Here is a 27811-nt window from a genome sequence, read left to right as displayed (position 1 = left end):
CAGAGGAGTGCTGTGTCTCCACATTCCCAGGCAGTAGGACCCTATGAATGACTGCTGTGTCTCCACTCTCTGATCTCATGAGTCCACAACAGCTAAGGCAATAGCAGCCTTGGCAGCACCACACATTGGTGCTACTTAAAAGATAAAGGAAGTTCAGTATGTTCTCCTTGAACCTCAACAACCTCCACAGGTGCACCATTAAAATATACTTTTTGGATTCATCACTGCATGACAGGTGTGCTCCTCAGCTCAAGATCAGAAGATGCTGCAGAAGGTACTGAATGCAGTTCATAAAATAAAACTTCACTCCCCTCCATTGACTTCATCTATATTTGAGATCTTTCTTTCTTTATAATCCCAAAGGAGCAATGGACATCATGGTCAGGGTTTCATAAAAGGTGCTGATGCCCTGCTGTGTGGACATTTGAGTTGGACATTTTCCTTGCAATCCTCACTCATTGCCATATTATTCTGCCTGTTCTGGGGATTTTTTTAATGGGCAGCTGCCACTGTCTGTTCTGGCAGCTGTCCCCTGTGTCTCTGGCACATAAGATACTTGTTTGGAGATTAATTCTCTTAGCATATTGAGAAAAAGATTTTGTGGATTAAATTGTGGTGCACTGTTAGCCAGAATCAGACACACACAAGGTAAAGACTGTATAACAGGCCTTAATCCACAAAGACTTCCACAGAGCCAGGCTGGCTGTGGCTGCAGCAACTCAGTGTGAGGCCTCAGGAGGCCGGCGCAGGCTTATATCCCAGAGGGTGATTGACACCCGACTGGGTGGGGCTTGATCCACTCAGGCCGACTGATTGGCAGCTGGCCAGGTGTTGTCCTGTCCCCTTACACTCCTGCAGGTACAGAGGTTGCCCCCTGCAGTAGGCCAGTGGTGTATCACCACATTTGGTTAGAGGTCAGTAAACAAAGCCGGGTTCCCAGCATAATGTTACACAGTAGCATTCTCATCCAGACTTCACTGTACAGAATATATAGATACATTTCAAATTCCAGTGGGGACAGCCCTCATATATTTCTGTGCCACATGCAGTGACCTGAGATATTGCCCCACATTGAGTGGCTGTATTTTATTTTATGATAGATATACTGGGGTGGGTGTTGGATGTGAGGGCATTATAATATATAGATGTAGAACATTGTTTATAGGAGAATCCTTGTTATCCATTTGTGTCCAATCACAAGAATCAGGCAGAGTGGTGGTGTTCAATGATCTCAGGTGTTGTATGTAAAGTGCAGTTATCATGAAACAAAGCTGAACCTCATTTTTAACAACTTTCCCTGAATATGCTATGTTTGCCAATGAGAGAAAACTGCCATGTAGGTACTTGCCCTTTCCTCATGGTCATCCTAACGTCCCCAGCTATCTGACGAACACCTGGCATTACATCCTCCCTGCCCACAAGAGTGGTCCCAGAGGATTGGAGGGTGACAAATGTTGCTCCATTGTTCAAGAAAGGCAACAGAAAGAATCCTGGGAATTATAGGCCAGTGAGTCTTACAATAGTGGTTTACAGACTATTGGAGAGGATCTTTCGGGACAAGATTTACAAGTATTTGGAGAAGTAGTCTTATTCAGGGAAGTCAGCATGGCTTTGTGAGGAGCAGGTCATGTTTCATGAGCTTAACTGAGTTTTTTGAGGAGGTGACAAAAGAAATTGATGATAGTAGATTTTTGAGTGTTCAACAAGGTTTACCAAGGTAAGTTCATTGACAAAATCATGAGGCATTGGATCCATGGAAACTTGGCTACTTAGATTCATAAATGATTTGCCAAATCTGGAAAAGTATGAAGTGATGCACTTTTGAAGGTCTATTTTAAACGTGGTTAATGGCAGGATTCTTAGCAATGTGGAACAACTGGAGTATCCTGGGATTCAACTCCATAGATCTCTCAAAGTTGCTGCACAAGGATGTAGGATGGTTAAGAAGGCATATGATGTGCTGCCTTACATTGGGTGGGGGATGAGCTCAAAAGCCATGAAGTAATGTTGCGGCTTGAAAAAAATCTCTGGTTGGGCCACGCTTATTGTGTTCTTCTGGTTTCTTATTGCAGGAAGGATGTTGAAGTTTCAGAGAGGTGAAGAGATTTACCAGGATGTTGATTGGATTGGAAAACATGTCTTATGACAAATGTTGAATGACCTAGGGCTTTTCTCTTTAGAGTGACAAAGGATAAGATGTAATTTACAGAGATGAACAAGATAATGAGAGGTTTAGATAGGGTGGACAGCCAATACCATTTTTCCAGGGCAGCAATGGCCAATATCAGAGATCATTTGTTTAAGGTGGGTGGAGGTAAGTTTAAAGATGTTCGAGGTAATTTTTTTTCACACAGTGGTGGGAGTTTGGGATACATTTCTGGGGGTGGTATACTGAGGGTGACACAGTTAGAGGAACCACTGACTTGCATCTCTGGAGACCTGGGTTCAGTCCTGACCCTGATTGCTATCTACATGGAATTTGCATGTTCTCCCTGTGATACCATGGGGTTCCTCAAGTACTCTATTTCCCTCCACATCTGAAGGAACCATCAGTGAATTACTCACTGTAAATTGCTCCAAATATGCAGGTGAATGAATGGAAGAATAAAATAATGGGTAGTTGTTGGTCTCCTCATTCTCCCTCACTGATTTCCTCACACATCTCTTCAGTCCTGCCTCAGTGATCTCCTCACTCCTCCCAATGTTCCTTCACTGGTTTCAAACCATTTCCCTTGCTTCTCCCACAATTCCCCCCCCCCCTCATTTGCACCTCTCCATTTCCCAAACTCCCTCACTGGTCTTGACTCCTCCCTCTCTGTCCCCTCACTCTGCCCCTCCACTCATTCTCTCTACTTTCACTCCCCCTCACTATTCTCTCATTGCTTCATCAGTGAGGGCAATAACTTGTGATCAATGGCATAACTCTGCCATATGAGGACATCAAGTTGCTCCCTGGAGTCCAATCACTGTCTCTTCCCAACGTGGTGTTTCTCCAGCATGCCAGAGATTAGCTGAGATTAAGGAGGCAATGTTGCACAGAAACAAACATCTTTGTGCCCCCTCTCTCTCCTGATTCAATCAACTCTACTTCCTCCTCTGCTTCCAGTGCCCTCCCTCTGAGGGAGGGGAAGGCAGGAGCCTTCTCCTATACTGACAACTGTCGTAGTTTGAGCACAAAACAGCAGAGATGGTAATAGAGAAGTCCCTAGAAGATCAGGTTCAGGGGATATGGTGAGGTGCTTGGCAGATTGCCTGTAACCTCTGCTCATGAACAAACTTGGGCATGGATGATGACTGAGCAACTGAGTGAGATTCATCCTCAGGGCACCTGCCAGTGATCTATTGGTCATGTACTGCCCTCTGCTGGACATATTCCATCATCACTACACAGGGGGCATTACCCAAATGATCTCTCACTCTGAATGAATACATGGATCAGATGGGGTTAGAAAGATATGTCAAATGCAGACAGTGAGGGGGGAAGAATGAGGGGGGAGTGCATGGGTAGACTATTTTGCTCGGCAGGGGCAAGTTAAGCCAAAAAGCTTTTTTATTCTCTGTATGACTCTGACACTTCAGTTGGGTTCTTAAGTCTCGACAAGGAAACAATGCAGGGCTTTTCCTGGAGTAACCAGCTTGCCGAGGTGTAGTGGTAGCTCCTGAAAAACAGGGCTATGGCTGTGCTCTCACTGATTCACATTCCTGGGCCAACAGTTTGCCAATTGGGGATCTTCCTGTCAGAAGATTGATGCTATCATACACAGCTGGGCACGGAGACCTTAATAGGCACGTCAAGCATTGGGCTAACTATTCCTGCTGCTTTTGGCTTTGATCTCCATGTGTGGAAGAGGTGTATGTCTCTTCTGCTTCTTTATACCCCTGATGTCTTACTACCATGGTAGTGCCTGGTGAGACCAGGTATCTAAAACAGTAAAAGGACCCTTGCTTCACAGCTGGTACAGTTAGAGCAACACTATTGCAGCACTACTGACCTAGGTTTGAATCCAGTGCAGTCTGTAAGGAGTTTGTACATTGTCCCAGTGACTTATATGGATTTGTTCTGGTTTCCTCCAACATTCCATAGATGCACCAGAATTGTTGGTGAATTGGTCACATGGGTGTAATTGGGCAGCAGGGGCTCATAAGCTGAAAGAGCCTGCCACTGTGCTATATCTCTAAATTAAAATATAAATTAAATGTTTTCCCCATCACTACCCAGCGGAATGCACAAAAATGCTAGAGAAACTCAGCAGGTCACACAGCATCCATAGGAAATAAAGGGTGGGAGATGTTTTAGGCCACAACCTGTCTCGCTCCACTGAATGATGTTAGAGCTGGATTCAACCTGGTCTCTTATCAACCAGCATAGCTCATTTCATTGCTTGATTGGCACTTTCTCCCTTCACCAAAAATAATGATTTTTTCTGGGATATTCAAAGGGCCTAGTGAACTGTCCCCAAAAGTGCCATTTCTTGAATTGCAGCATTTTACATGGTTGACTGTCCCAACACACTGTCATCCATTCTGGGGCCACACTTAATTTGAAATCCAACTCACCCAATAAGTACATGCAGTAGCTACAAGAAAGGTTCAAGAGCTGCAAATCTGAGGTGACCAAGGCCTTTTTGCCATCCAGCAGGGCAGGAGAAGTGTTCTCCACACAGAGACACCAGATCCACCAGAATAATGCCCCAGTGATGCTTGAGGTGTCTCATACCATGTTGAACATAATAGCTGCCTTTCTACCATCAGAAAATCCCAGGTGCAATGGGCACAATCTACAAAGTACCCTGCATTCTCCAGGCCCTTAGCCCCATCTTGAGTGACATGGGTAGCAGGCACTGGGGAACACTCCAGGTTACCTTCTGCACTAAAACATGGTCTGCAGACACCGTAGTTGAAGTGAAAACACAATGGAGAAACTCAGCAGGTCAAACAGTGTACTTTATACAGCAAAGATAAAAATATATAACTGACATTTCGGGCTTGAGCCCTTCATCAATAGATGGAAAAACATCAGCAGATGTCTGAATTAAAAGGTACGGGGTAAGTATGGGGAAAGAGGATTGTTGCAAAGGCAGGATGTAATAGGTGGAGAAGAGACAGAGGGCACCGCAGCAAGCAAGATGAATAGAGAGGAAAGGGGGTGGAGAGCTGACAGGGGGAAGGGAAGGGAAGGGGAAAAGAGAGGAGGTTAGCAGAAACCATTAAAGTTGATGTTAATGCCATCCAGATGGAGTGCCCAGGCAGAAAATCAGGGGTTGCTCCTCCAATATAGGGGTGGTCTTGATGGGATAGTACATGAGGCCATAGAGAGACATGCAAGTATGAGAGGGGGAGGCAGAACTGAAATGGTTGGCCACTGGGAGGTTCCTGTCACTGGTGTGGACAGAGCGAAGGTGCTTAGTGAAGCAATTTCCCAGTCTCTCCAATGTAGAGAAGGTTCCCCTCTGCATTATGCACCGTCCTGATGGGGAAACATATGATCAGACTTTCAGCATCACTGGGTCTAAATCCTAGACTTCCCTCCCCAACAATAACATGGGAGCACCTTCACCAGAAAGATTCACCACCACCTTCTCAACGGCAGTTGGGTTCAGGCAAAGACTACTACCCCTGTCTCAACACAACCTTCAGGAAGCATTGGGGAAATAGGTAGTTTTGCAAACTCACATTCATTTGTATACTTTGTATAACAGTTTATAATTTTAATATAGTAATAACCAAAAGCTGTTACATTTTATTAATATTGTGTTATCAACAGTGGCACAATAATTTAATGTGTCACCAACAATGCTCACCGCTAAGCTGTGTTCATTGTTTTAATATCGCTCTAGACTCTGCAGGCCGTGGCTGCTCTGTAATATTTTAATTATGTTGTATAAAAGTGCACCCTTATAAACAATATGAGCGGAAAAAGGAAATGCAGTGAAGGTGATACACATAATAAAGGTAAATGGCTAACATTGGAAAAGAAACTGGAAATTATTAAGCAACATGAATATGGTGCATCATTTGCTCAAATAGCATGAGACAATGGCATGAATGAGTCGTCTGTTCAAACTCTAATCAAGAATAAAGATAAAATTAAAGAACATGGAATGCCAAATAAAGTGATTATTAGACATAGTGACTAAAGTGATTGTTAGACATAGAATTTCTATAATGGAAAATAGGGAACACCTTTTAATGTACTGAATTGAAGATTGCGACCAGAAAAGAATTCCATTAAGTCAAATGACAATTCAAGCTAAAGCATCTATTCAAGCACAAGCCTCTGTTGGACATTAAAAGAAAATGAAGAAAATGGAAATGAACGGGAAACTTTTTCAGCACGTCGTGGGTGATTTTACAACTTTTAAAAAAAACATGAGGGGCTCCATAATGTTCGAATTACTGGCGAATCTGCAGGTGTTGATCGTGATGCAGATGGAAGCTTTCAGACTGAACTAAAAGAAATGATTGACCAAGGAGGCTCCAAAGATGAGCAAATTTTTAATGCTCTCTTTTCAATATTTTTATTGGTTTCAAGGTACATAGGTACAGAATAATCTTTTCTTTCTTTGGCTTGGCTTCGCGGACGAAGATTTATGGAGCGGTAAATGTCCACATCAGCTGCAGGCTCGTTTGTGGCTGACAAGTCCGATGCGGGACAGGCAGACACGGTTGCAGGGGAAAATTGGTTGGTTGGGGTTGGGTGTTGGGTTTTTCCTCCTTTGCCTTTTGTCAGTGAGGTGGGCTCTGCGGTCTTCTTCAAAGGAGGTTGCTGGCCGCCGAACTGTGAGGCGCCAAGATGCACGGTTTGAGGCGATATCAGCCCACTGGCGGTGGCAATAATAAAGTATTAACAAATCACATAAAATAATAAAAATGGTGTTGAGACCTACATTACATTGATTTTTAATGCTGAAGAAACTGAAGTGTCAATGAAAGAATTCACCTTAGGAGAATTATCAATGTTTATTGGAAAAATCAATTATGCTTGTGATTACCTTATGGATGTAGAACCATTAGTTCAGCACGAATTGCAAAATGCTATTCGATGTTATAGGATATACATGATGAAAAAAAAACTGAAGTGCAAACTACATTAGATAATTATTTTCTTAAACAATGTTCACTTATTGCCAATAAAGATCTTTTCAGTTTTATACATCCCTTTTAAATAATTTATGCACATATTTGCATAAGAGTTCTTGGTAAAAGAATAAATAATTACAGGATTAGAACGTATAACGTATTGCATTAAAGTACATTGTAATAATGCTTTGAACAGTGCAGCTTTCCATAACACTGAACTTTTTGTGGAACATATTAACTGTTATTCATGGTATCCCTGTAATTACTTGTTTTTTGGTGGGTCTTGAAAGATCTGAAGGTGACCATCACATGACCAATTTCATAAACACTGTGGAATGCGATTGGGCTAAAACCACAACAGGTTTTAACAGTTCAAAAGCTGGCAGGGAGAAGTCGATAGTCCATATTAGCTCAGAGAGCCAAAGGGCCTCTTCCCATACTTGGATGACTCCTGAGGCAATAATATGGCCTGTGTCCATCTGGAGAATATGGTGGTCTTGTGCTGGAGAAAGATGTGTTAGAAAATTTGGGGTTAAGCCTTGGGGTGGGTGGGGGGAGGGAGGGAGGGAAGGCTAAGTTCTCTCCTTGTGTTGTGGAGCAGGGGGTTGTCATCAGTTTGGCTTTCCCGAGATAGCTGGAATTATGGGGAATCCCCTCAAGTGGTGGTCTTGGAGCTGATAGTCTTGGATCTGCTGTGTTTTATTTTTTAAGAGTATTCTGCAAGTAAATGGCTTTGAACACCACTTCATATCTGTTCCCTCTCCCGGAGCTCTGGACAGGCACCACAAGCCTCTAATGTTAACTTTTCATTTTTTAATTTAATTTTAATGATACAGAATAGTAGAAGGCCCTTCTAGTCCATGAAACCATGCTGTCCAATTACATCCAGTTAACCTAACAATCCCAGACATATTTGGAGGGGAGGAGGAAACCAGAACACCTGGAGAAAAAACCTGTAGAAAATCCATTCAGATCACAGGAAGAACGTACAAATTCCTTACAGTGATGGATTCTAAACCAGGTCAATGGCACTATTATAGCGGTGTGCTAAATTGCTACATCAACCATGCAAGACCAGCTGAAAAGAAATACAGACCACCTTGAGGCAGTTCATTGCTACCTTAATTAAGCTTCTGGCACCCTTTGGATATTGTCTTCCAGGACAGAGTAACAGAGTAGGCTTTGGAGTCAAGATTAGAAAATGGCACAGGTTTAAATTACAATGGCCTGACTCCAAGGGCAGCAGAGCAATTCCCATTATCCACCTGCACAGGAGCTCTGTGCTGACACTTAAACCAATTTAATGACATACCATGACAGATTGCCAGATTCAATCTACTTGGAAAAATACTTATTGATCTAGCCATATTTCAATCACTGCTATTCCAATGAATCATCTATTAACGTGATTCTATGCAAAAATTTACTATTACCACAATGTTATAATCTTTACAGAGGTTTACCATCTAGTCAATAGCGATCGTAACCCTATGGTGAAGTGTTCTAAATAAGGGTACCAGATTTTTAGGAAGATGTGATATCCTGTACAAAGACTACCATAAATGTGCGTGTATAATGTGTTCTGTGTATAATATGACTCCCCTCCCCTCACCCGCCTGAGTCGCGCTGCTGTCTCTCATGACCCCCCTCCCCTCACCTGCCTGAGTCACGCTGGTGTCTACCACTCGCCTGCCCGGCCACCCGAGTCGCGCTGCTGTCTACCGCTCAACCGCCCGCCCGACCAGCCGGCCGCCCAAGTCGCACTGCCGACTACCGCCTGCCTGAGTCGTGCTGCCGTCTCTCCGGCCCGAGTCGCAGAATTTTTTTTTTTTAATTTTACTCTCGTGTATAATGCGACCCCCCCCCCCCCTATTTTTGAGGGGGAAAACTTTTTGCATTATACTCGAATATTTACGGTATATGTAATCTTTTCAAGCTGTTCATTTCTGAAGACCACCTATCAATGAGGAGATGGGGGTCAGATTTCCATGTTTCTGCTATACATTTCCTGGCCACATATGGCAATTTTTGTGAATTTAATTTGAAAATTAGTAAGTGATCTACCAACACTTGTAAAGTTCCCCAGAAGACAACGCTCTGGATCTACTGGGAAGGTAACTCTTGTGATCTTGGTTAGGATGTCACAAAGGTCATACCAGAAGGGTCTCACCTTCATGCAGTCAGGTGGAATGTAAGAATGAACCAACCTCTATACCGTACCTAAAGCACATCTCTGATAACTCAGGTTTATATTGGTGTAATTGTTGTGGGGTGATGTACAGCTGATGGAGAAAATTACAGTGAACAAGTCTAAACCTGGCATTTTATAGTAGACAACAAATTTCCCTGACATATATCTGATCAGAGGTGTTCATCAATTGTTATGTCTAAATCTGACTCTCATCTCACTCTAGGTTTATGCAAACCTGGCTTTGGTCCCTCATTCATCAATATGGATTTTTATGCACAAAAGCCACGTTATTGCCTACTTATTTTTTTTAAATGCAAATTTTTCTTTTATGCAGAGGACAGAAAAGACGGAAGGCGCAGTCATTTTATGTAGCCCAGAGCAGCACGACAGCTTCTCAGGGCAAAAGGGGGTTGGATATGTAGCACAGCAGGGACTGCCCTGCAACAGCCCCACCCCCTACTGCCTGACAGCTCTGTCGCCCCTCTGCCTGACAGCCCCGTCAGGAGCAGGCAGCATGAGAGAGGGCGCCAGGGGTGTGGCTTGAGGGAGCAGGATGGAGGAGCGAAGTGAGGGAACAGGCGGCATAAGGAAGCAGGGCGGAGCAAGCACAGCCTGGCAGCTCCACCAACCACTCTCTGAGAGCACAGCAGGACAATGGGGCTGTCAGCACAACATCAATCATGAATCCTTTTATGCAGGAGGTGGAACTACTTCACTCTATCTCTAAGTGTACCCCCCAGGCAGATAGAAGATGGAGCGAGTTCAAGCAGTTAATCCACCTTTCGATCTTTTAAGGAGGTAAGTACAGTGATGTAAAGACAGAGAATCTCTGTCTTTACATTCGTTTTTTTTTCTCTCTAGAAAAGGGCCTAATAAACAGTTCCTTATGAAATAGTTTCTCCACTTCAATGAGTCTTGGTAAAATAATTTCAGGGTCCAAGCTGGCCTTAAGGAAGGACCTTAACTGAAGGTAACAAAAAAAGGTGTTGTTGGGCAAGTTATAGTTCTTCTTAAACTGTTCAAACAACATAAAAAGACCTTTTACGTAGCACTCTCACAGACATTGTATCTCATTATAATGTCAGGCTTCCAGAATTTTGTTGATCAAACGCATGTTGTTCATTTTGTCTTCAAGGTGTCTTCAGTGGCAATCCCCTTTTTAGTCCCGAGCTTCCACAGTCTCACACCATATTCTGGCCAACTGTTTAAAAATGGGGTTGTCTGTACTGTTGGCTATAATTCTACAATTCCATTTATAAATAAAATACTTGTACACCTTCTATTTTAGGGAGCGCAATCCAATTTGTACCCAGGAGGGGGTATCATCACCCTCAAAAAGTGAAGAAATAATCTCATTTGGCCTACCAAATAATATTGTTTTGAAATTGATCATCCAGATGCCTCCTAATCTATAATCCCATGTTAACTTTTTCATGGATACTCTGGGTTTTTTTTTTACAGTTCCATATGAATTGCCCAACATGCTTAATAAGGGTTTTAAAAAAAGTTTGGGGTAGTGCAATGGGCAAGGACTAGAAAAAGTACTGCAATCTTGGCAATATATTCATCTTTGCACCTTGGAATAAAGCGAGATAATGACCTAATTTATGTTTGTTCTTGACTGAATATCTTTTAGAGATATGATGGGAATAGAGAAAATTGTTGTCTTGGGGATGGGGGAGGAAATAGATCACTAATAGAGTGCATATTGACAAATTTGTTAACTCCATAAGACATTTCAGTCTGACATATTTGAGGTTTGATGGTACAGAACTGGCAAATTTTTCCTTCCCGTGTAACTTCCAGTAATCCACCCAGCCACATTGAATCCATGTTTATAGTATAGTAAATTTTACATTTAAAAGGAGGCCAGGAAACTGATGCCCAAAAGTTTTAAAAAGAGTTGGAGGATATGGAGCTCCAACGAGTTCAAAGAGAGCTGGAGAAACATTGCCAGGTAATGTCAGATGGTGAATCATTTGGGATTTCCTCTCCAGCTTCTAATAGGTTTTTGGAGTTTTCGTATATAGAACTTGGGGCTTCCCGGTTAAGGCGATAAGCAGGAATTTCACCTCGAAAACCACAGTCACTGAATGTGCCGAAGGTGGGCTGGGCTGGGGGAGGGGGGGAAGAGTCGAGGGGTATGGGCGAGACCTAGACCAGGCTCAGTCAACATCCTGGCAGCGCAAACTCGAGGCCCGAGCGACCCTGTCGATTCTGAACACTCCCTGCACATGCTGCCCTATCGGTTGGAAGCTCCCAGCATCTGATGTTAAAGTCACCGAATGCTTTAATTAATAGAAAACACCTGCTTTTGCCAAACTTGCCTTAACTTCCAACCATTATCTTTCTGCCAGTTGGTGAAAAGAGCCGCTCTCCGTCTCGTCCCGGCCAATCGGAGCGCCCGCTCATATCAGCGGACTGCGCGTGCGTGAAGTGGAGGACGCTGCTTTCGTCTGCCTGGGACAAGTGGAGGGAGATGGCGATTGGCAGCAGCGTGCAGTGGCTGTTGGCTCAACGGCTCCGGCAGCTCGAGCGGACAGCTCGCGTGAGTGGCTGCACCCGGGTGGGGACAGACCGGTCTCGATAGGGCGTTTGGACCAGTCATCCCCGGTGTTTGGGAATCTTTTCTCAGGAAATGCAGTCAGTCTTCTGACAAGAGAGGAGATGCCCAGGATTAACTACCACCCAGGCCTCTAGGCTGCCTTTAGTAAGGCCCCCCAGGGTCGGTGTCATTGGGGGTGGGGTGGGGGCATTCGCGAGCCATGACACCCACCCAGTGGCGTATCTACCGAAAATAGCGCTGATGGCGAGCACAGAAATTTCTCCCCTGTCCAAGCATCTGACGCCCATCTTTTAGATAACTTTACTAGGTCAAAAATACAAGTTAAACTCTCAATGCTGCAGGGATCTCCCAATGCTCCAATTATATCCCCAGCCCTTCTTTTCCCCCCCCCCCGCCCACCTCGTCCCTGCTGACCCCCTTCCCTGGGCTGTACTCCAGCACCATTGCTTCTGGACCAATAAATGCTGAATGGTGCAACTCCTAGGGCCCTGCAGTCCCCCAACCCCATGGCCCACCTGCATCTTTGTTGTTTCTGATCTGCGCTCAGCTCCTGCTCTCCCTCCCTCCTCGGCTGTGCAAACACACTTTAAGGCCGGGATGTCATTTTGTGGATCCTAGTGGTGGCCCCACTCTGAGCTTTGATAGTATTGGAGGTGTTGCATTGGTCATGTGGCATTGGTCACCTCGTCCACCCACTGCTCTGCCCAGGCCATGTGTGGCACAGCCTGACAGTGGATGTGCCTGATGTTGACCTGGCAGCAAGCCAATGGACAGCAAGCTCGGTTCTGGCCCAGCCAATGGGAAGCGCAGAAGGAGGAGTGGCCACGGTCATTTGGAGGGCATCTGCAAAGTGAGCAAGTCCAAGTTAAAATAGCATTTGTGCCCCAGTTTTATCTGTGATTTGCACATTAAAGTACATGCAACTTGAAACTGAACGCCAACTGAACCCTTGATATGAATCTGGATCCACTGTTGAAGTCAGCCGACGTTGACAACCATATCGCCATTCACGACCATGTTACCATGTTCTCAATGCCAGATGAAGCCAAGAAATTGAAGCAACAGTAATCTACCTGCAGCCCTAGTGTTGAGTGGATTTTATCTTATTTATTTCAAAGAAGCATGATACATGAAGATTAAATCAGATCAAACAATTTTATTAACATTAGTTTTCCAGTACTTCTACGTCCCACCCCTGTGCAACTGTATTCAAATATTTATACTTACCTGTGTTATGATTACTGCAATCGCAGCAGCAGCCACTCCCGACCCCAGGACTTCTGTAAGTAACAAGCCGACACACCATGTGCAAACTGGAATCTGACAAGAATTTTTGGTGAAATACAGAGAGTCTGGAACTACAACTTGGGTCGCCAAACAACAAGCAGATCGCTGAGACAAAGCCACATGGTTTGCAGCTTGACATTCATGGAGTGAGAGGTTCTGAAGAGACTGAGATGCGGCATGATGTTGCCTCGGCCTTCCAGTGGTGCCTGCTTTAATGTCATAGAAATGGTGCAACATGGCAGAGACAGACGTGATGTCCTGATTCGACGGGAGCAGTGGAGCAGAGTTAATCCTGAGAAATTGTAAACGATGTGTTGTTTGTGTTCAATATCGACCTGAAGCGTGAGACCTTGTGGCGTTCAGATCGTTTGAAGTTGGGAGGCCTTTGAATGGACTGTTGCTCTGCCGCCTCAATAGACTGTGACTTGGTTGATAGTTTCCCCTTTGAAGCTGGCAGACTGTATCACTGGTAACCAGGACTTTATATAACATCTAAACAGAATTGTGACCAGGCTTATTTGTGTTCACCATTTATTTTTTGAAATCTGATATTTGTTGCATTGTTATGCTCATTTAAAATTGAGAAGTTTGTTACTGTGATTGGGAGGGTTAGGGTTTTTATAATGTTTTAATGGGATAGTCTCTGTAAAAAGATGGCCACGCCAGTGTATTTTGCTGTTTGTGGTCGTTTAGATAAGAACCAATTTATTCCTAATTGTATGTTCAGCTCTTTGGATCGACGTGCATTGTGTTAAATGCACAATATAAATAAACTACTACTACAATTGTTGGAGTTAACACTATAGTGACAATTGGGTACATAGTTACAGATAGAAGGCAGGCACGTTTCCCTGGTGCTGGTACAGAGTGGTTCCAGCTCTGGGGGATTATGGTAACGAAGATGGGCATTGATCCCGCATTGAGCCACTGGTGCCCTGAGCAAGCCCATTTTTTAATTTCAGTGAATTGGTGAAAGCTAATTGACAGACGCATTGAAAGCAGCAAGTTGTAATTTTAAAGTACTTATAATATTGAGACTGAGTTCCTTTTGGCTTTGTTAAAGTAACATTTTTATTGTTGTATATCTTACTTCTATTGTTGTTTGACAAGGCCCCTTACCTTCCAGGCTTCTAGGTTTCAACCTACTCAGCCTAATGGTTTATCAGCCACTGGTGGAGGGTGATCACCTCTGGTCCTCCTAAAGTGCACAATCATCTCCTTTGCCTTGACCAGGTTGAGACTCAGGTTGTTACTCTCTCACCATTTCATGAGATTTTCCAACTCTTCTCTGAAGTGCGATTCATTGTTGCTGCTGATGAGGTTAACTCCTGTTGACACACCTGCAAACTTGATGACTATGCTGGAGCTGAATCTGGCGATGCAGTCATGGGTAAGCAGAGTGAACAGGAGATGGCTGAGCACACAGCCTTGAGGTGTGTCGGTGCTCAAGGTGGTGGTGCTTGACATTCTGCTGCCAATCCGGACGGACTAGTCTTTCCGTTGGGAAGTACAGAATCCAGTTGCAGAGAGAGATGTTAAATCTCAGTGAGGACAGCTTCTCACCAACCTCCTCAGCGTTCAAAATGCCAAGTTGAAGTCGATGGACAGCAGCTTGGCACATGAGGTGTCATTCCCCAGGTAGGTTAGGACAGTGGAGGGACAAGGCTATAGCATCATCAGTGGAGCGGTTCCATCTATAGGCAAAATAAAATTGGTTCAGTGTCTCTGGGAGGTGCACTTTAATGCATTTCATCAACAGAAGCTCAAAGCATTTCATCATGATGGAGGTCAGTGCCACTGGAAGTAGACCCAATCAGATGTGTTGTCTTATCCTGTTGCCTTGTGTGGATTCACTTGGATAGGATTCTCCTCATCTCAGCTGCAGCTATGCAAGGTGCCTGTTCTTCAGGGATACACGGAGCTTTCTCAGCTTGTTCTTCATTTTGAACCATGTGTAGAAAATGCTTAGTCTGCCCAGAAGGGAGGCATTGTGGTCATTGACTTGCAAGGTTGTCTTGTGATCTGTTATTTTGATACTTACCACATCAGAATCAGAATTTATTGTCATGAAATTCGTTGTTTTGCAGCAACATTACTATAAATTTAAAAATAAAAATAGTGCACGAAAAGTAAGGCAGTGTCTTTGGTTCATTGGGGAAGAAGCTGCCCTTGTGCCATTGAGTGCTCGTCTTTAGACTCCTGTACCTTTTTCCCAATGGTAGCAGAGTGAAGAGGGCATGGCCGAGTTAACAACCCTTTGGAGTTTATTGTTGTCCTGAGAGTTGGTGCCTCCATGCCAGGCAGTGATACAACCAGCCAGAATGCTTTCTACAGTACACCTGTAGATGATTTCGGTGGCATACCAAATCTCCTCCGACACCTCACAAAGTGTAGCTGCTGGCGAGCCTTCTTTGTGATTGCATCAACAAGAAGGCTCCAGGACAGATCCTTGGAGATGTTGACACCAAAGGAAATTGACATCTGCTGCAAGTGGCTGATATTGTATAGCTGACTGCAGACCTTCAGTGTATACCTATACTTTGCCTTCCGGATTGCATGGTAGAGTTCAGCCATGGCTGATCTTAGTGCCAACTTGTCTCCTGTCTTGAAGGCTGCATCTCGAGTCCAACCATAGTTTTACGGTAGCCCTGGTTGAGAAGCATTTGATCTCTGACACCTTCAATGCACTTGCTATCGTAGCCTGTGCTGAGCTTGTGCCTTCATCGATGTTTACATGGCCGATGTAGGTGGCCACTTTCTGAAACAGCTTCATGTCCATGGTCTCAAAGCAGTCCTATATGTGAGCTCCCTAGGTATGTCCTGATCTTCCTGCGAACTGATCATGTCAGTTTTGCCAGCACTCTATATGCTGGGGTTAGCAGGACAGATATGTGGTCCTAGTATCCAAGGTGAAGGTAAGGAGTAGCCTTGTACTCACCAGAAATGCAGGTGTATACTAAATCTAGAGTGTTCTCTAGAGTGGCAAAGTTGGCATGCTGTTGAAAGCAGTTTTCAGGTTGGTGTGTTTGAAATTGCCAGCTAAATCATACAACCATCAATGTGGGATGACTGGACTTTGCAGTTCCTTCACTGCTTCACCCTCATTCGCTGAAGGCGGATCATAAACTGCAGTAATCAGTGTGGTTGAGAATTGCCTGGGAAAGGAATTTTTGTAATTAGTAATTCCCGCCATCCTATTAACATGAATAGCAAAATATTGCAGGATATGTGGTGAGAGAACCAGTTCTCATTTCAGATGAGAACTGGTGAACTGATGAAAACTGGTGAAAGAACTGGGAAGGGGTAAAGTAGAGGGGAAATGCCTGGAATAGGATTATGCATGCTCTTGAGGCTGTGTAAATCCATTATGCATATGATAGATAAGGTAAACAACCACAGTCTTTTTCCCAGGGTGGGAGGAGTCCAAACTAGAGTGTATTCATTGAAGGTAAGAGGGATAAAATTAAAAAGGGATCTGAGAGAAACCTTCACATAGGGTATATGGAATGAGTTTGCTGGAAGTGATAGAGGTGGGTGCAACTACAATCTTTAAAGGCATTTAGACAGGTACCTGTACATGGATAATAAAGTTTCAAAGGGATACAAGCTGAATGAGAGAAAATGGTACTACATCTTTGATGGAAAATTTGGTGTTATTATCTGATTGTACATATACAACCCCGCAATGCGGCCGTTACCTCAGACACCGTGAGCAGGAAAGGGCTTTGGCAAATACTAGAGTGCCTCGGATGCCCCCCCAAGTTCCTCAACATGGTTATCCAACTGCACGAAAGCCAACAAAGTCGGGTCAGATATAGCAATGAGCTCTCTGAACCCTTCTCCATTGACAACGGCGTGATGCAAGGCTGCGTCCTCACACAAACCCTCTTTACTATCTTTTTCAGCATGATGCTGAAACAAGCCAATAAAGACCTCAACAATGAAGACGGTGTTTACATCCGGTACCGCACGGATGGCAGTCTCTTCAATCTGAGGCGCCTGCAAGCTCACACTAAGACACAAGAGCAACTTGTCCGTGAACTACTCTTTGCAGACGATGCCACTTTAGTTGCCCATTCAGAGCCAGCTCTCCAGCGCATGACGTCCTGTTTTGTGGAAACTGCCAAAATGTTTGGCCTGGAAGTCAGCCTGAAGAAAACTGAGGTCCTCCATCAGGCAGCTCCCCACCATGACCACCAGCCCCCCCACATCTCCATTGGGCACACTGAACTCAAAACGGTCAACCAGTTTACCTACCTCGGCTGCATCATTTCATCGGATGCAAGGATCAACAAAGAGATAGACAACAGACTCGCCAAGGCAAATAACGCCTTTGGAAGACTACACAAAAGAGTCTGGAAAAACAACCACCAAAAGAAACACACAAAGATCAGCGTGTACAGAGCTGTTGTTATACGCACGCTCCTGTTCGGCTCCGAATCATGGGTCCTCTACCGGCATCACCTACGGCTCCTAGAACACTTCCATCAGCGCTGTCTCTACTCCATCCTCAACATTCATTGGAATGACTTCATCACCAACATCGAAGTACTTGAGCTGGCAGAATCCGCAAGCATCGAATCCATGCTGCTGAAGACCCAACTGCGCTGGGTGGGTCACGTCTCCATAATGGAGGACCATCACCTTCCCAAGATCATGTTCTATGGCGAGCTCTCCACTGGCCACTGAGACAGAGGTGCACCAAAGAAGAGGTACAAGAACTGCTTAAAGAAATCTCTTGGTGCCTGCCACATTGACCACTGCCAGTGGGCTAATATCGCCTCCAACCGTGCATCTTGGCACCTTACAGTTCGGCGGGCAGCAACCTCCTTTGAAGAAGACTGCAGAGCCCACCTCACTGACAAAAGACAAAGGAGGAAAAACCCAACACCCAACCCCAACCAACCAATTTTCACTTGCAATCGCTGCAACCGTGCCTGCCTGTCCTGCATCAGACTTGTCAGTCACCAACGAGCCTGCAGCAGACGTGGACATACCCCTCCATAAATCTTCGTCCGCGAAGCCAAGCCAAAGAAGAAGACCTATACAACCTGATGAAGCAGCATCTCTCCAAACCATGGTGTATATATACACAAAAGCACAATATGCAGTACATAGTGATCAAATAAATAATCAAATCTATTAGAGGGATAATTTTCACGGTTACAGGATACTGTTTATCAGTCTCGCAGCCTGTGGAAAGAAACTGTTCCCCAGCTTGGCAGTCCTGATTTTGATGCTCCTGTACCTTCTTGATATTAGTGGGTCAAAGATAATATCCATTGTATGAAAAGGGTTTTCTATAATTCCTTAAGCCCTATTTAGACAACGCTCCTAGTAAATGTGCATAATAGAAGAAAGGGAGACCACCGTGATCCTCTCGACTTTTTAAATGATCCTCTGTATAGCCTTCCGGTCTGATGCTTTGCATCTGCCAAAACGCTCAATGATGCAGCCAGACACTCATTTGTGAAAGGTGCAAAGATGAGGGATGGTAGCTTTTTCCTCCTCAGCCTCCTTGAGAAATGTAAGCACCGCTATTCATCAACTTTAATTCAGCATTTAATGTGGCCATTGCACAGAGGCTGGTGCAGAAGCTGTCTTCACTGGGACTCAACACCCCTCTCTGAAACTGGATTCTGGACTTACTAACGAAAAGATTACAGTCTGTATGGATTAGCAGCTGAATGTCACGCACCTCAGGGGTGTGTACTCAACCCTCTCCTATTCATGCAACTGACCCATGGCTGCATCGCCATGGCTTGAGCCCTTCATCATTATTCTGAGCAAAATGTGGACAGGTGCCCAAACAAAATGTTGGGGGGGATGAGGAGCACAATTCCACAGGCAGGAGGTAAGGGATTGAGGGCACACCAGCAAACAAAGGGGGGGGGGAATGGCTCTGTGATTGGAGAAGGATGGAGGTGGAGAGCTGGAGAAGAGAGAGGAAGAAAGGGGAGTAAGCTTGCAGAAACTAAAGAATTCAATGTTAATGACATCCAGTTGGAAAGTGCCAAGACAGAAAATTAGGTGATGCTCCTCCAATTTATGGGTAGTCTTTTTTATATTTTATTTTTGATTTTCAAAGACTTGTGTCGATTCAGACAGCAATACACTTTAATTTGGTCTTAGTTTGGCAGTACATGAGGCCAGGATCAGCGCATAGTGCAACTGGAAATTGGCTGCTATGATGTTGTGGGCATCACAGAGTTATGTCTTAAAGAAAATCACAGCTGGGAGCTAAATATCCAATGATATGATGTATTGAAATGACAGGCAGGTAGATAGTGGAATGAGGGGGCTCTGTTGATTTTTTTAAAAATGGAACCAAACGAGACATGGGATCAAAAGATCTAGAATCCATGTGGGTAGGGTTAAGAAACTAAAAAGACCCTGTGGCTTTTGTGACTACAGAGTTTGTATGCTCCTGTCAGGATTAAAGGCAAGGTTAGCAGGCATAGGGATCTTTGGTTTTCAAGAGATATTGGAGATCTGGTTCAGAAGAAGAGAGAGGTGTATAATGTGTAACATGAAGTACTTGAGGAATATGAGAAATGCAAGAAGAACCTCAAAAAAGCAATTAGAAAGGCAAAAAAAAAACGAGGTTGCTTTGGCAAACAATGTGAAGGAAAATCCTAAGGGCTTCTACAGGTATATTAAGAGCAAAAGGATAGTAAGGAACAAAATTGGTCTCCTTGAAGATCAGAGTAGTCGGCTTTGTATGGAGCCAAAAGAGATGGGGGAGATCTTGAATGTATTTTTTTTTTATCAGTATTCACTCAGGAAGCAGGTACAGAGTCGTAGGAAGTTAGTAAACCAAGCTGTTTAGTTGTGGATCCAAAATAGATTAAAGAGGAGGAAGAGCTTGATGTTTTAAAGTAAGTAAGGGTGGATAAATCCACATTGCCTGATAAGATATTTGCTCAGACCTTGAGGGAAGCGAGTGTAGAAATTGCTGTGATTCTGGCATAACTATTTAAATTGTCCTTAGGATGTGGTGCTGGAGGATTGGAGGTAGTTCACATTGTTACATCATTTAAAAAAAGGCTCCAAAAGTAACCCTGGAAATTATAGACTGGTGAGCCTGACATCAGTAGTAGGTAAATTATTGGAAGGTATTCTTAGAAATTGGATAAACAATAATTTGGATAGCCAGAAACTGATTAGGGATAGTCATCATGGCTTTGTGCATGGTAGGTTGTGTTTAACCACTCTTAGCATTTTTCGAGGAGATTACCAGGAAAGTAGATGAAGAAAAAGCTGTGGATGTTTTCTACATGAACTTTAGTCATGCCTTTAACAATGTTCCACATGGGAGGTTAATCAGGAAGGTTCAGACATTAGGTATTCATGGTGAAGTAGTGAAATGGATTCGACATTGGCTGGACGGGAAAAACCAGAGAGTAGTGGTGAGTGATTGCTTCACAGACTGGAGGACTGACTAGGTGTGCCTTAGGGATCAGTGCTGAGGCCATTGTTGTTTGTCATCTTCATTAATGATCTGGATGATAATGTGGTAAATTGGATCAACAAATTTGCAGATGAAACTAAGATTGGAGGCATTGTGGACAGTGAAGAAAGTTTTCAAAGCTTGCAGAGGGATCTGGACCAACTGGAAAAATGGGCTGCAAAATGGCAGACAAGTGTGAGGTATTGCATTTTGGAAGAGCAAACCAAGAAAGGACATGCACGGTAAATGGTAGGGCACTGAGGAGTGCAGTAGAACAGAGGGATCTGGGAATACAGATACATAATTCCCTGAAAGTGATGTCACAAGTGTATTGGGTTGTAAAGAGAGCTTTTGGCATATTGGCCTTCATAAATCAAAGTATTGAGAATAGGAGTTGGGGTGTAATGATAAAGTTGTAGAACACATTAGTGAAGCCAAGTGCAGAGAAGATTTACTAGGATATTTCTTTGTAACTCAGGAACTGAGTTGCAGGGAAAGGTTAAACAAGTTAGGACTTCATTCCCTGGAGGTAGAAGAATGAGGGGAGATTTGATACAGGTATTTAAAATTATGAGAGAGCTAGAGTAAATGTAGATAGACTTTCCACTGAAGGTAGGTGAGATACAAACCAGAGGACATGGATTAAGATTGAAAGGGGATAGGGGGAACATGAGGGGAAACTTCTTTGCACAGAGAGTGGTGGGAGTATGGAAGGAACTGCCAGCTGAAGTGGTGAATGTGGCTCAATTTTAACATTTAAGAATAATTTGGACAGGTACATGGATGGGAGAGGTATGGAAGGTTATGGACTGTGTTTAAGTCAGTGGGTCAAGAGAGAATAATAGTCCAGTGCAGAAGAAGGGCACGTTTCTGTGCTGAAATCTTCTATGGTTCTAAGAAAAACCTGATCCTTTTTGTCAGAAATAGGTACAGGTGCATTTGATTCATTCTGGTTTTTGTCTCCAGGATAACCAGCAAAATCATGAGCTGAACTGAAAACAGCTGTGGTGCAATTCTCACCATTCAGAAATGTGACTGAGCACCATGTTAAATTCATGTTAAATTCTAACACTGCTAATGGCAGACTTAATTTTAATATTTAAGAATTTGGACAGGTACATGGATGGGAGAGGTGTGCACTTGGTGCAGGTCAGTGGGACTAGGCAAAAAAATGGTTCAGCACAGACTAGAAGGGCCAAAGGGGCTTGTATCTGTGCTGCTGTGTTCTATAGTTCTACAAATATGGATAGAAATATTATAATCTTCATAGAGGATTTCAATTTGTGAGTTGATTGGGAAAATCAGGTTGGTGTTAGATCCCAAAAGAAGAAATTTCAAGAATGCCTGCATGATGACTTTTTGGAGAAACTTTTTACATTTAAAAAAAACATTTAGACATACTGTAACAGACCCTTCCAGCCCACAAGCCGGTGCCTACAACCCCGATATGTTTTGAAGGGTGGTAGAATACCGGAGCATCCAGAGGAAACCCATGCAAACACAGGGAGAATGTTTAAACTCTTTACAGACAGTGACAGATATGAGCTTGGGTTGCTGGTACTATAATAGCGTTTTACTGACCATTATGCTAACTGTGCTCTCCAATGTGGCTGAGCTGCCAAGGGAAAAGGCAATTCTGAATTTGGTTTTGAGTAATAAACCACACTCGATAAGGGAGCTTCATAATATAAAATTCACCCTGGAGTTTTGGAGGGAGAAACTAAAATCCGATGTATCAGTATGTCATTGAAATAAAGGGGACTACAGAAGTACAAGAAAGGATCTGGAAAATCACTGGTAGGAATGTTGGTAGAGCAATAATAGCTGAAATTTCTGAATTTAACTCGGAGACACAGTACAAATTCATCCCAAGGACAAACAAGTGTTGTAAAGGAAGGATGAGGGAACATGGATGACAAAAACAGTATAAAAGGAAGAAATGGAGGATTGGAATATTTTGAAAAGCCAACTGAAAGTAACTAAAATAGCAGCAAAGAGAGTAAATATGAAATACAAAAGTAAGTAAGCAAGTAGCATAAAAGAGAATGTGAATTTTTTTCAGATATACAAAGAGCAAAAGAGAGGCAAGGGTGGACACTGGAATACTGGGAAATGATGCTGGAAAAATAATAAATATATTGTGTTGGTTATCAGTGTGAACAATCCCAGCAATATGCCAGATGTTTGAGAGTTTCAAGAGTCAGAGGTAGATGTGTTCTCCATTACTAAGGGAAAGGTGCTAGGGAAACTAAAAAGTCTAACAATGGATAAACCATCTGGACCAGATGAACTACATCCCAGGTTCTGAAAGAGATAGCTGAAGAGTTTGTGAAGGCATTAATAGTGATCTTTCAAAAATACTACATTCTGGAATGGCTCTGGAGAACTAGAAATTTGCAAATGTCACTCCACTCTTCGAGAAAGGAGGGAGACAGAAATAGAATTAAAGACCATTTAGCCTGACTTCAATGGTTGGAAAGATGTTAGATTCTACTATTAAGGATGAGATTTGGGGGTACTTAGACAACAATCTTTCAGGCCTGGGTTCCCCTTCACTTCTCACAGACGCTGCATGACCTGCTAAGTTTCTCCAGCACATTTGTGTGTTGCACTCTACCCCAGATTCTGCAGATTTTCCTGTTTAAAGACATGATAGTTGTTGGGTTAATTGGCTATTTTATATTATCCTTGTGCAGGTGGGTGGCAGTTGAATCTGGGATGTTGGGGATCATGAGGGAAATACAAAATTAGTGCAGACAGGAACTTGTTGGTTAGCATGGATGTGATGGCTGTACAACTAAATTCCTTTAATTTCCATCTGAAATTCAGCTTATCAGTTCTCAATTTCCCGCAAAATGAAACATCCTCTCAGCAACCACTGTCAAACTCCCTCTTGAAACATAACAAAATTGCAGATATTGAAATAAAACAGAAAATGCTGGGAACAAGATGTCGCTGGTTCTCTTTCCACAGATCTGGCTGACCAAGTGAATATTCAGCAAATTGATATGACCCAAAGTCCATTACATAGGCCCAATCTGCTCAATAGTTTTTTTTAAATGAGAGCTTTATCCAGGAATTCATCAAGTGAGCCTGCTCTGAACCTCCTTTAATATAAATACCAGAAGTGTATTGCAATATTTGAGATGCGATCCCTATATTTGCATACTTTTATACTCTCAGCAGTAAAATCCAGCATTCCATTTGACTTGTTGCTAACTTTATGTTTTATGATCAGATTACTCTGCTTTACTGCATTTTGTAGAACTGCTCCATTGGAACAGTATGGTGCTTTTTCAGTCCTTGTATTGAAGCACAGAGGAGGTTCACCAGAATATTCTCTGAAAATGGCCATACTTGTCGATAGGATATGAAGTAGGCAAGCGACATACTTGCTTTATAGGGTTGGGCCGTGGAGTTTGAAAGTTGGGAAGTTGTGTTACAATTTTACAAAGTACAGGTTAGACTGAACTTTTTACTGTGCACTAATTTGGTCGACACAGCAAGAATATGATTGTGCTGGAGAGATTGCAAGGAAGATTTGCCAGGATGTTTAAATTCAAATTTATTATCATCTGACTGCATATACAACCAGACATTACAGCATTTCTGCAGGACATTTTACACAGGCATACACAATACAGTTCTCACACAGCTCATAATCCTATACAATCATAGAAATATAGTATAAAATAAATATTCTGGAATAACTTCCTCAATTTAATTAGTAAGAGATCGAAGGTTACAAAACCAATCTCTCAGCCTGTGGGAAGAAGCTATTTTCCAACCTTGCAGTCCTAATTTTGATGCTTCTTTACTTTCTTCCTGATGGTAGTCAGTCAGATGTACTGTGCAATAGATGGTAGACATACTCAATAATTCTTTGAGACATATTTAAGGAATGCTCTGGGTAAATATCATCAATAGAAGAAAAGGAGACCCTAGTGATCTTCTCGACTGTTTTAATTATTCTCTGTATTGACTTCTGGACCAATGCTTTGCAGTTTCTGTACTGCAAAATTATGTAGTTAGATAGAACAATCAATTGTGCTCCTGTAAAATGTCAAGATGGGGGCTAGTACCCTTACCCTCCTCAACTTCCTTAGGATTATGTTGCCTAGACTGTAGACTTTAGTTATGGGAAAGATTAGATTAATTGAGTTTGTTTTCCCTGGAACAAAGGAAGCTGAGAGGTGACCTGATATAAGTTTGTAAGAAGCATAACTATGATAAATAGCCGAAATCTTTCAACCATCTTGTGGGTATCAAACACAAGAGGTCATTGTTTAAGGTGAGAGGAATAACTTAAAGACGATATGAAGGGAAAGTTCCTTACGCAGAGAGTAGACGATAACTGGTACATGCTGTCAGAGGAAATGGTGGAATCTGATAAATTGCCATATTTAGGAGGCATTTGGATGGCACTCAATTAAACACAGCATAGAACAAAACAATCCTAATGAAGAAAAATGGAAGTATGGATGGGCAAAAAGGTTGGCATGCAAGTAGTGTACTGAAAGTACTGTTCCTGTCCTTGTGCTGTACAACTACATGATCTGCTGTGCAGTGCATTACTGTCACATTAGTCGTATTATAACCCTAAATGGCCGTGCTAGATTTTCTGTTTTTAAAGGAAGTGTTGAAATCTGATATACTGTATTTTGCATTTGGATTTGTATAAAAAAATTCACATTGGTTGGAAAGGGAATTTTAAATGTCTTGATATGTTTTGTGTAATTTCAGGGCAAAGATGAAATAATTGTTTATCTAGAAACTGAAAATGCTCTGCTTCACCTGAAACTGGCAAAGGTAATCTTTCCTTTAATATAACATTGCACAAGACAGGGATTTTCCAACAGGATGCTTTCACCTGGTGGGAAGGGAAGCACCTTTGAATGGTTGCAATAAACAGACAGCATTGCACAAAGAAGAATGCTAAATTAATGTGAATGGAGACTTTATAGTAGTATCCTGAAATCTTATTGACACAATGATTATTATGCTTCATGAATATATAAACTGGTAACTGGATAATGTTAATAATTGTGTTTTGAAATGGCAATGAGAGTTATTTATTCCTGTTAACTATAAAAATCACACATTAGCAATATAATTTAAATCAAATGTATTTGTATATTTTAAATAACCAGCAAATAACCATTGTAAAAGACCCACATCACAATGGCCATGCTCTCTTCTTGATGCAACTTCAGGTCGAAGGTACAGAAGGCTGAAATCCAGCACATCTATGTCCAAGAACAGTATTTCTTCAGATATTTGAACCTTTCCACACTATTGATTCAACACATTTTTTATCAGAAAGATTTGTTTACAAGTGTGAATACTTATTTATTTATTGTTTATCCCTTATAATTATCATTATTTTCTTCTATGTTGTGTACTTTATGTACCTGGGAAACTGCACTAAGTAAGACTGCAACTATGCATTGCTCTTATGCAAATGACAGTAAATCATTCATTCATTCTATTGATCATTACTTGGAGAAACCTGAACCATCTTCTTTGTCTTAACTGAAAAAGTTAAAATCCCAATTTAGCAGTTTTGTTTTGTACATAAATTGTATAACCTATACAGTGCCCTCCATAATGTATGAGACAAAGATACTTTTTTTTTCCTTCATTTGTCCCTGTACTCCGTAGTTTTCAATTTGTAATCGAACAATTCACATGTAATTGAAGTGCACATTGCCTGGACTTCAGGATCTGGATTTCAGGGAAAAGGTAAACTGGTTAGGACTTTATTCCCTGGAGTAAAAAGAATGAAGGGAGATTTGATAGAGTTTTTAAAATTATGAGGGGGGAATAGACAAAGTAAACGTAGATAAGCTTTTTCCACTGAGGGTAGGTGAGATACAAACCAGGAAACATGGGTTAAGAGTGAAAGGGGAAAGGTTTAGGGGAATGTGAGAGGAAACCTCTTCACACAGAGAGTGATGGGAGTGTGGAATGAGCTGCCAACTGAGTTAGTGAATGCAGGCTCAATTTTCACATTTATTTGGACAGGTACATGGATGGGAGAACTATGGAGGGCTATGGACGAGGTGCAAGTCAGTGGGACTAGACAACAAAAAAAACAAACTAGAATGGGTGAAGGGGCCTGTTTCTATGCTGTAGTATTCAAGGGTTATTTGTTATCTTTACAACACTTTTTATACATAGTCCCCTCATTTCTGAGCACCATAATTATTTGGGACATTTGGCTTCGCAGGTGTTTGAGTACTCATATGTTTAATCTTCATTGATGTAGGTGTAAGAGAACTAGGCTTGTTTCCTAACTTTCAATCATCTTTGGAGTCTGTAGTTGCTCTTTTTCAATATTCGCATCAGAGTTGTGCTAATGAAAGTCAAAGAAGCCATTTTGATACTGAAAACAGTATAACAGTAAGAGACATGACCCAGACATTAGGATTATCAAAATTAACAGTGCATTAGTGAGGCCAGGTTTGGAGTATCGTGTTCAGTTCTGGTTTCCAAATTATAAGAAGGATAGAGATATTAGATTAGGTGGAGAGGGTGCAGAGAAGATTTACAAGGATGTTGCCTGACTTACAACATCTAGGGTACAGAGAAAGATTAAGGAGACTGGGACTTTATTCATTGGAACATAGATGGTTGAGAGGGGATTTGATGGAGGTATTTAAAATTATGAAGGGAATAGATAGACTAGACATGAGTAGACTCTTTCCCCTGAGGGCAGGGGAGGTTGGAACAAGAGGGCACGAGTTGAGGATAAGGGGGAAAAACTTTAGGAGAAGAGGATGCTTCTTCACTCAGAGAGTGGTGGCAGAATGGTATGAACTTCCAGAGGAGATAATTGCATCAGGGTCCTTTCTGTTATTTAAGAGAAGGTTGGATGTGTACATGGATATGAGGGGGTTGGAGGGTTATGGGCGAAGGGTGGGAGAGGGGCAACTAGTGGAGTTGTTCAAGTGAACCAGCGCGGACTCGAGGGGCCGATATGGCCTGTTTCCTCTCTGTAAACTGTTATATGGTTATAAAAAAGAAAAAGCTGGTATGCTCAGTAATCGCAAAGGGACTGGTATTCCAAGGAAAGACCTCCACTGGTGATGACAGAATTCTCATCATAATGAAATAAAATCCACAAACATGTGTTTGACAGATCTCAGGAGGCAGGTATAGATATGTCAATGAGTACTCTCTGCAGAAGACTTCATGAACAGAAATTAAGAGGCTACACTACAAGATCCAAACTGTG

At 42.6% G+C, this 27811-nt stretch overlaps 1 protein-coding gene and 1 long non-coding RNA gene across 6 annotated transcripts in view; one reads left to right on the top strand and one right to left on the bottom strand.

Annotated features, from left to right (window-relative positions):
* mei4 (meiosis-specific, MEI4 homolog (S. cerevisiae)) overlaps window positions 1–27811 on the top strand; it is a 383891-nt gene that overhangs the window by 324480 nt on the left and 31600 nt on the right. For all 5 annotated transcript variants that reach the window (XM_069932067.1, XM_069932064.1, XM_069932065.1 and 2 more), the window contains exon 6: window positions 25318–25383. In XM_069932067.1, the coding sequence (XP_069788168.1) occupies window positions 25318–25328 (11 nt within the window). In that variant the 3' untranslated portion in view covers window positions 25329–25383. The remainder of the gene's footprint in view (window positions 1–25317; window positions 25384–27811) is intronic.
* On the bottom strand, window positions 6477–11691 carry LOC138760858 (uncharacterized). Its single transcript, XR_011355915.1, has 2 exons — window positions 11599–11691; window positions 6477–6821 (listed from the first exon to the last, which is right to left on the bottom strand). It is a non-coding gene; the product is annotated as an uncharacterized lncRNA (long non-coding RNA).

Source organism: Narcine bancroftii, chromosome 4, assembly GCF_036971445.1.
Source record: "Narcine bancroftii isolate sNarBan1 chromosome 4, sNarBan1.hap1, whole genome shotgun sequence".
Classification (NCBI taxonomy): Eukaryota; Metazoa; Chordata; class Chondrichthyes; order Torpediniformes; family Narcinidae; genus Narcine; species Narcine bancroftii.
Note: the sequence above shows the minus strand (reverse complement) of the source record. Positions and strands in the feature narration are given on the sequence as shown.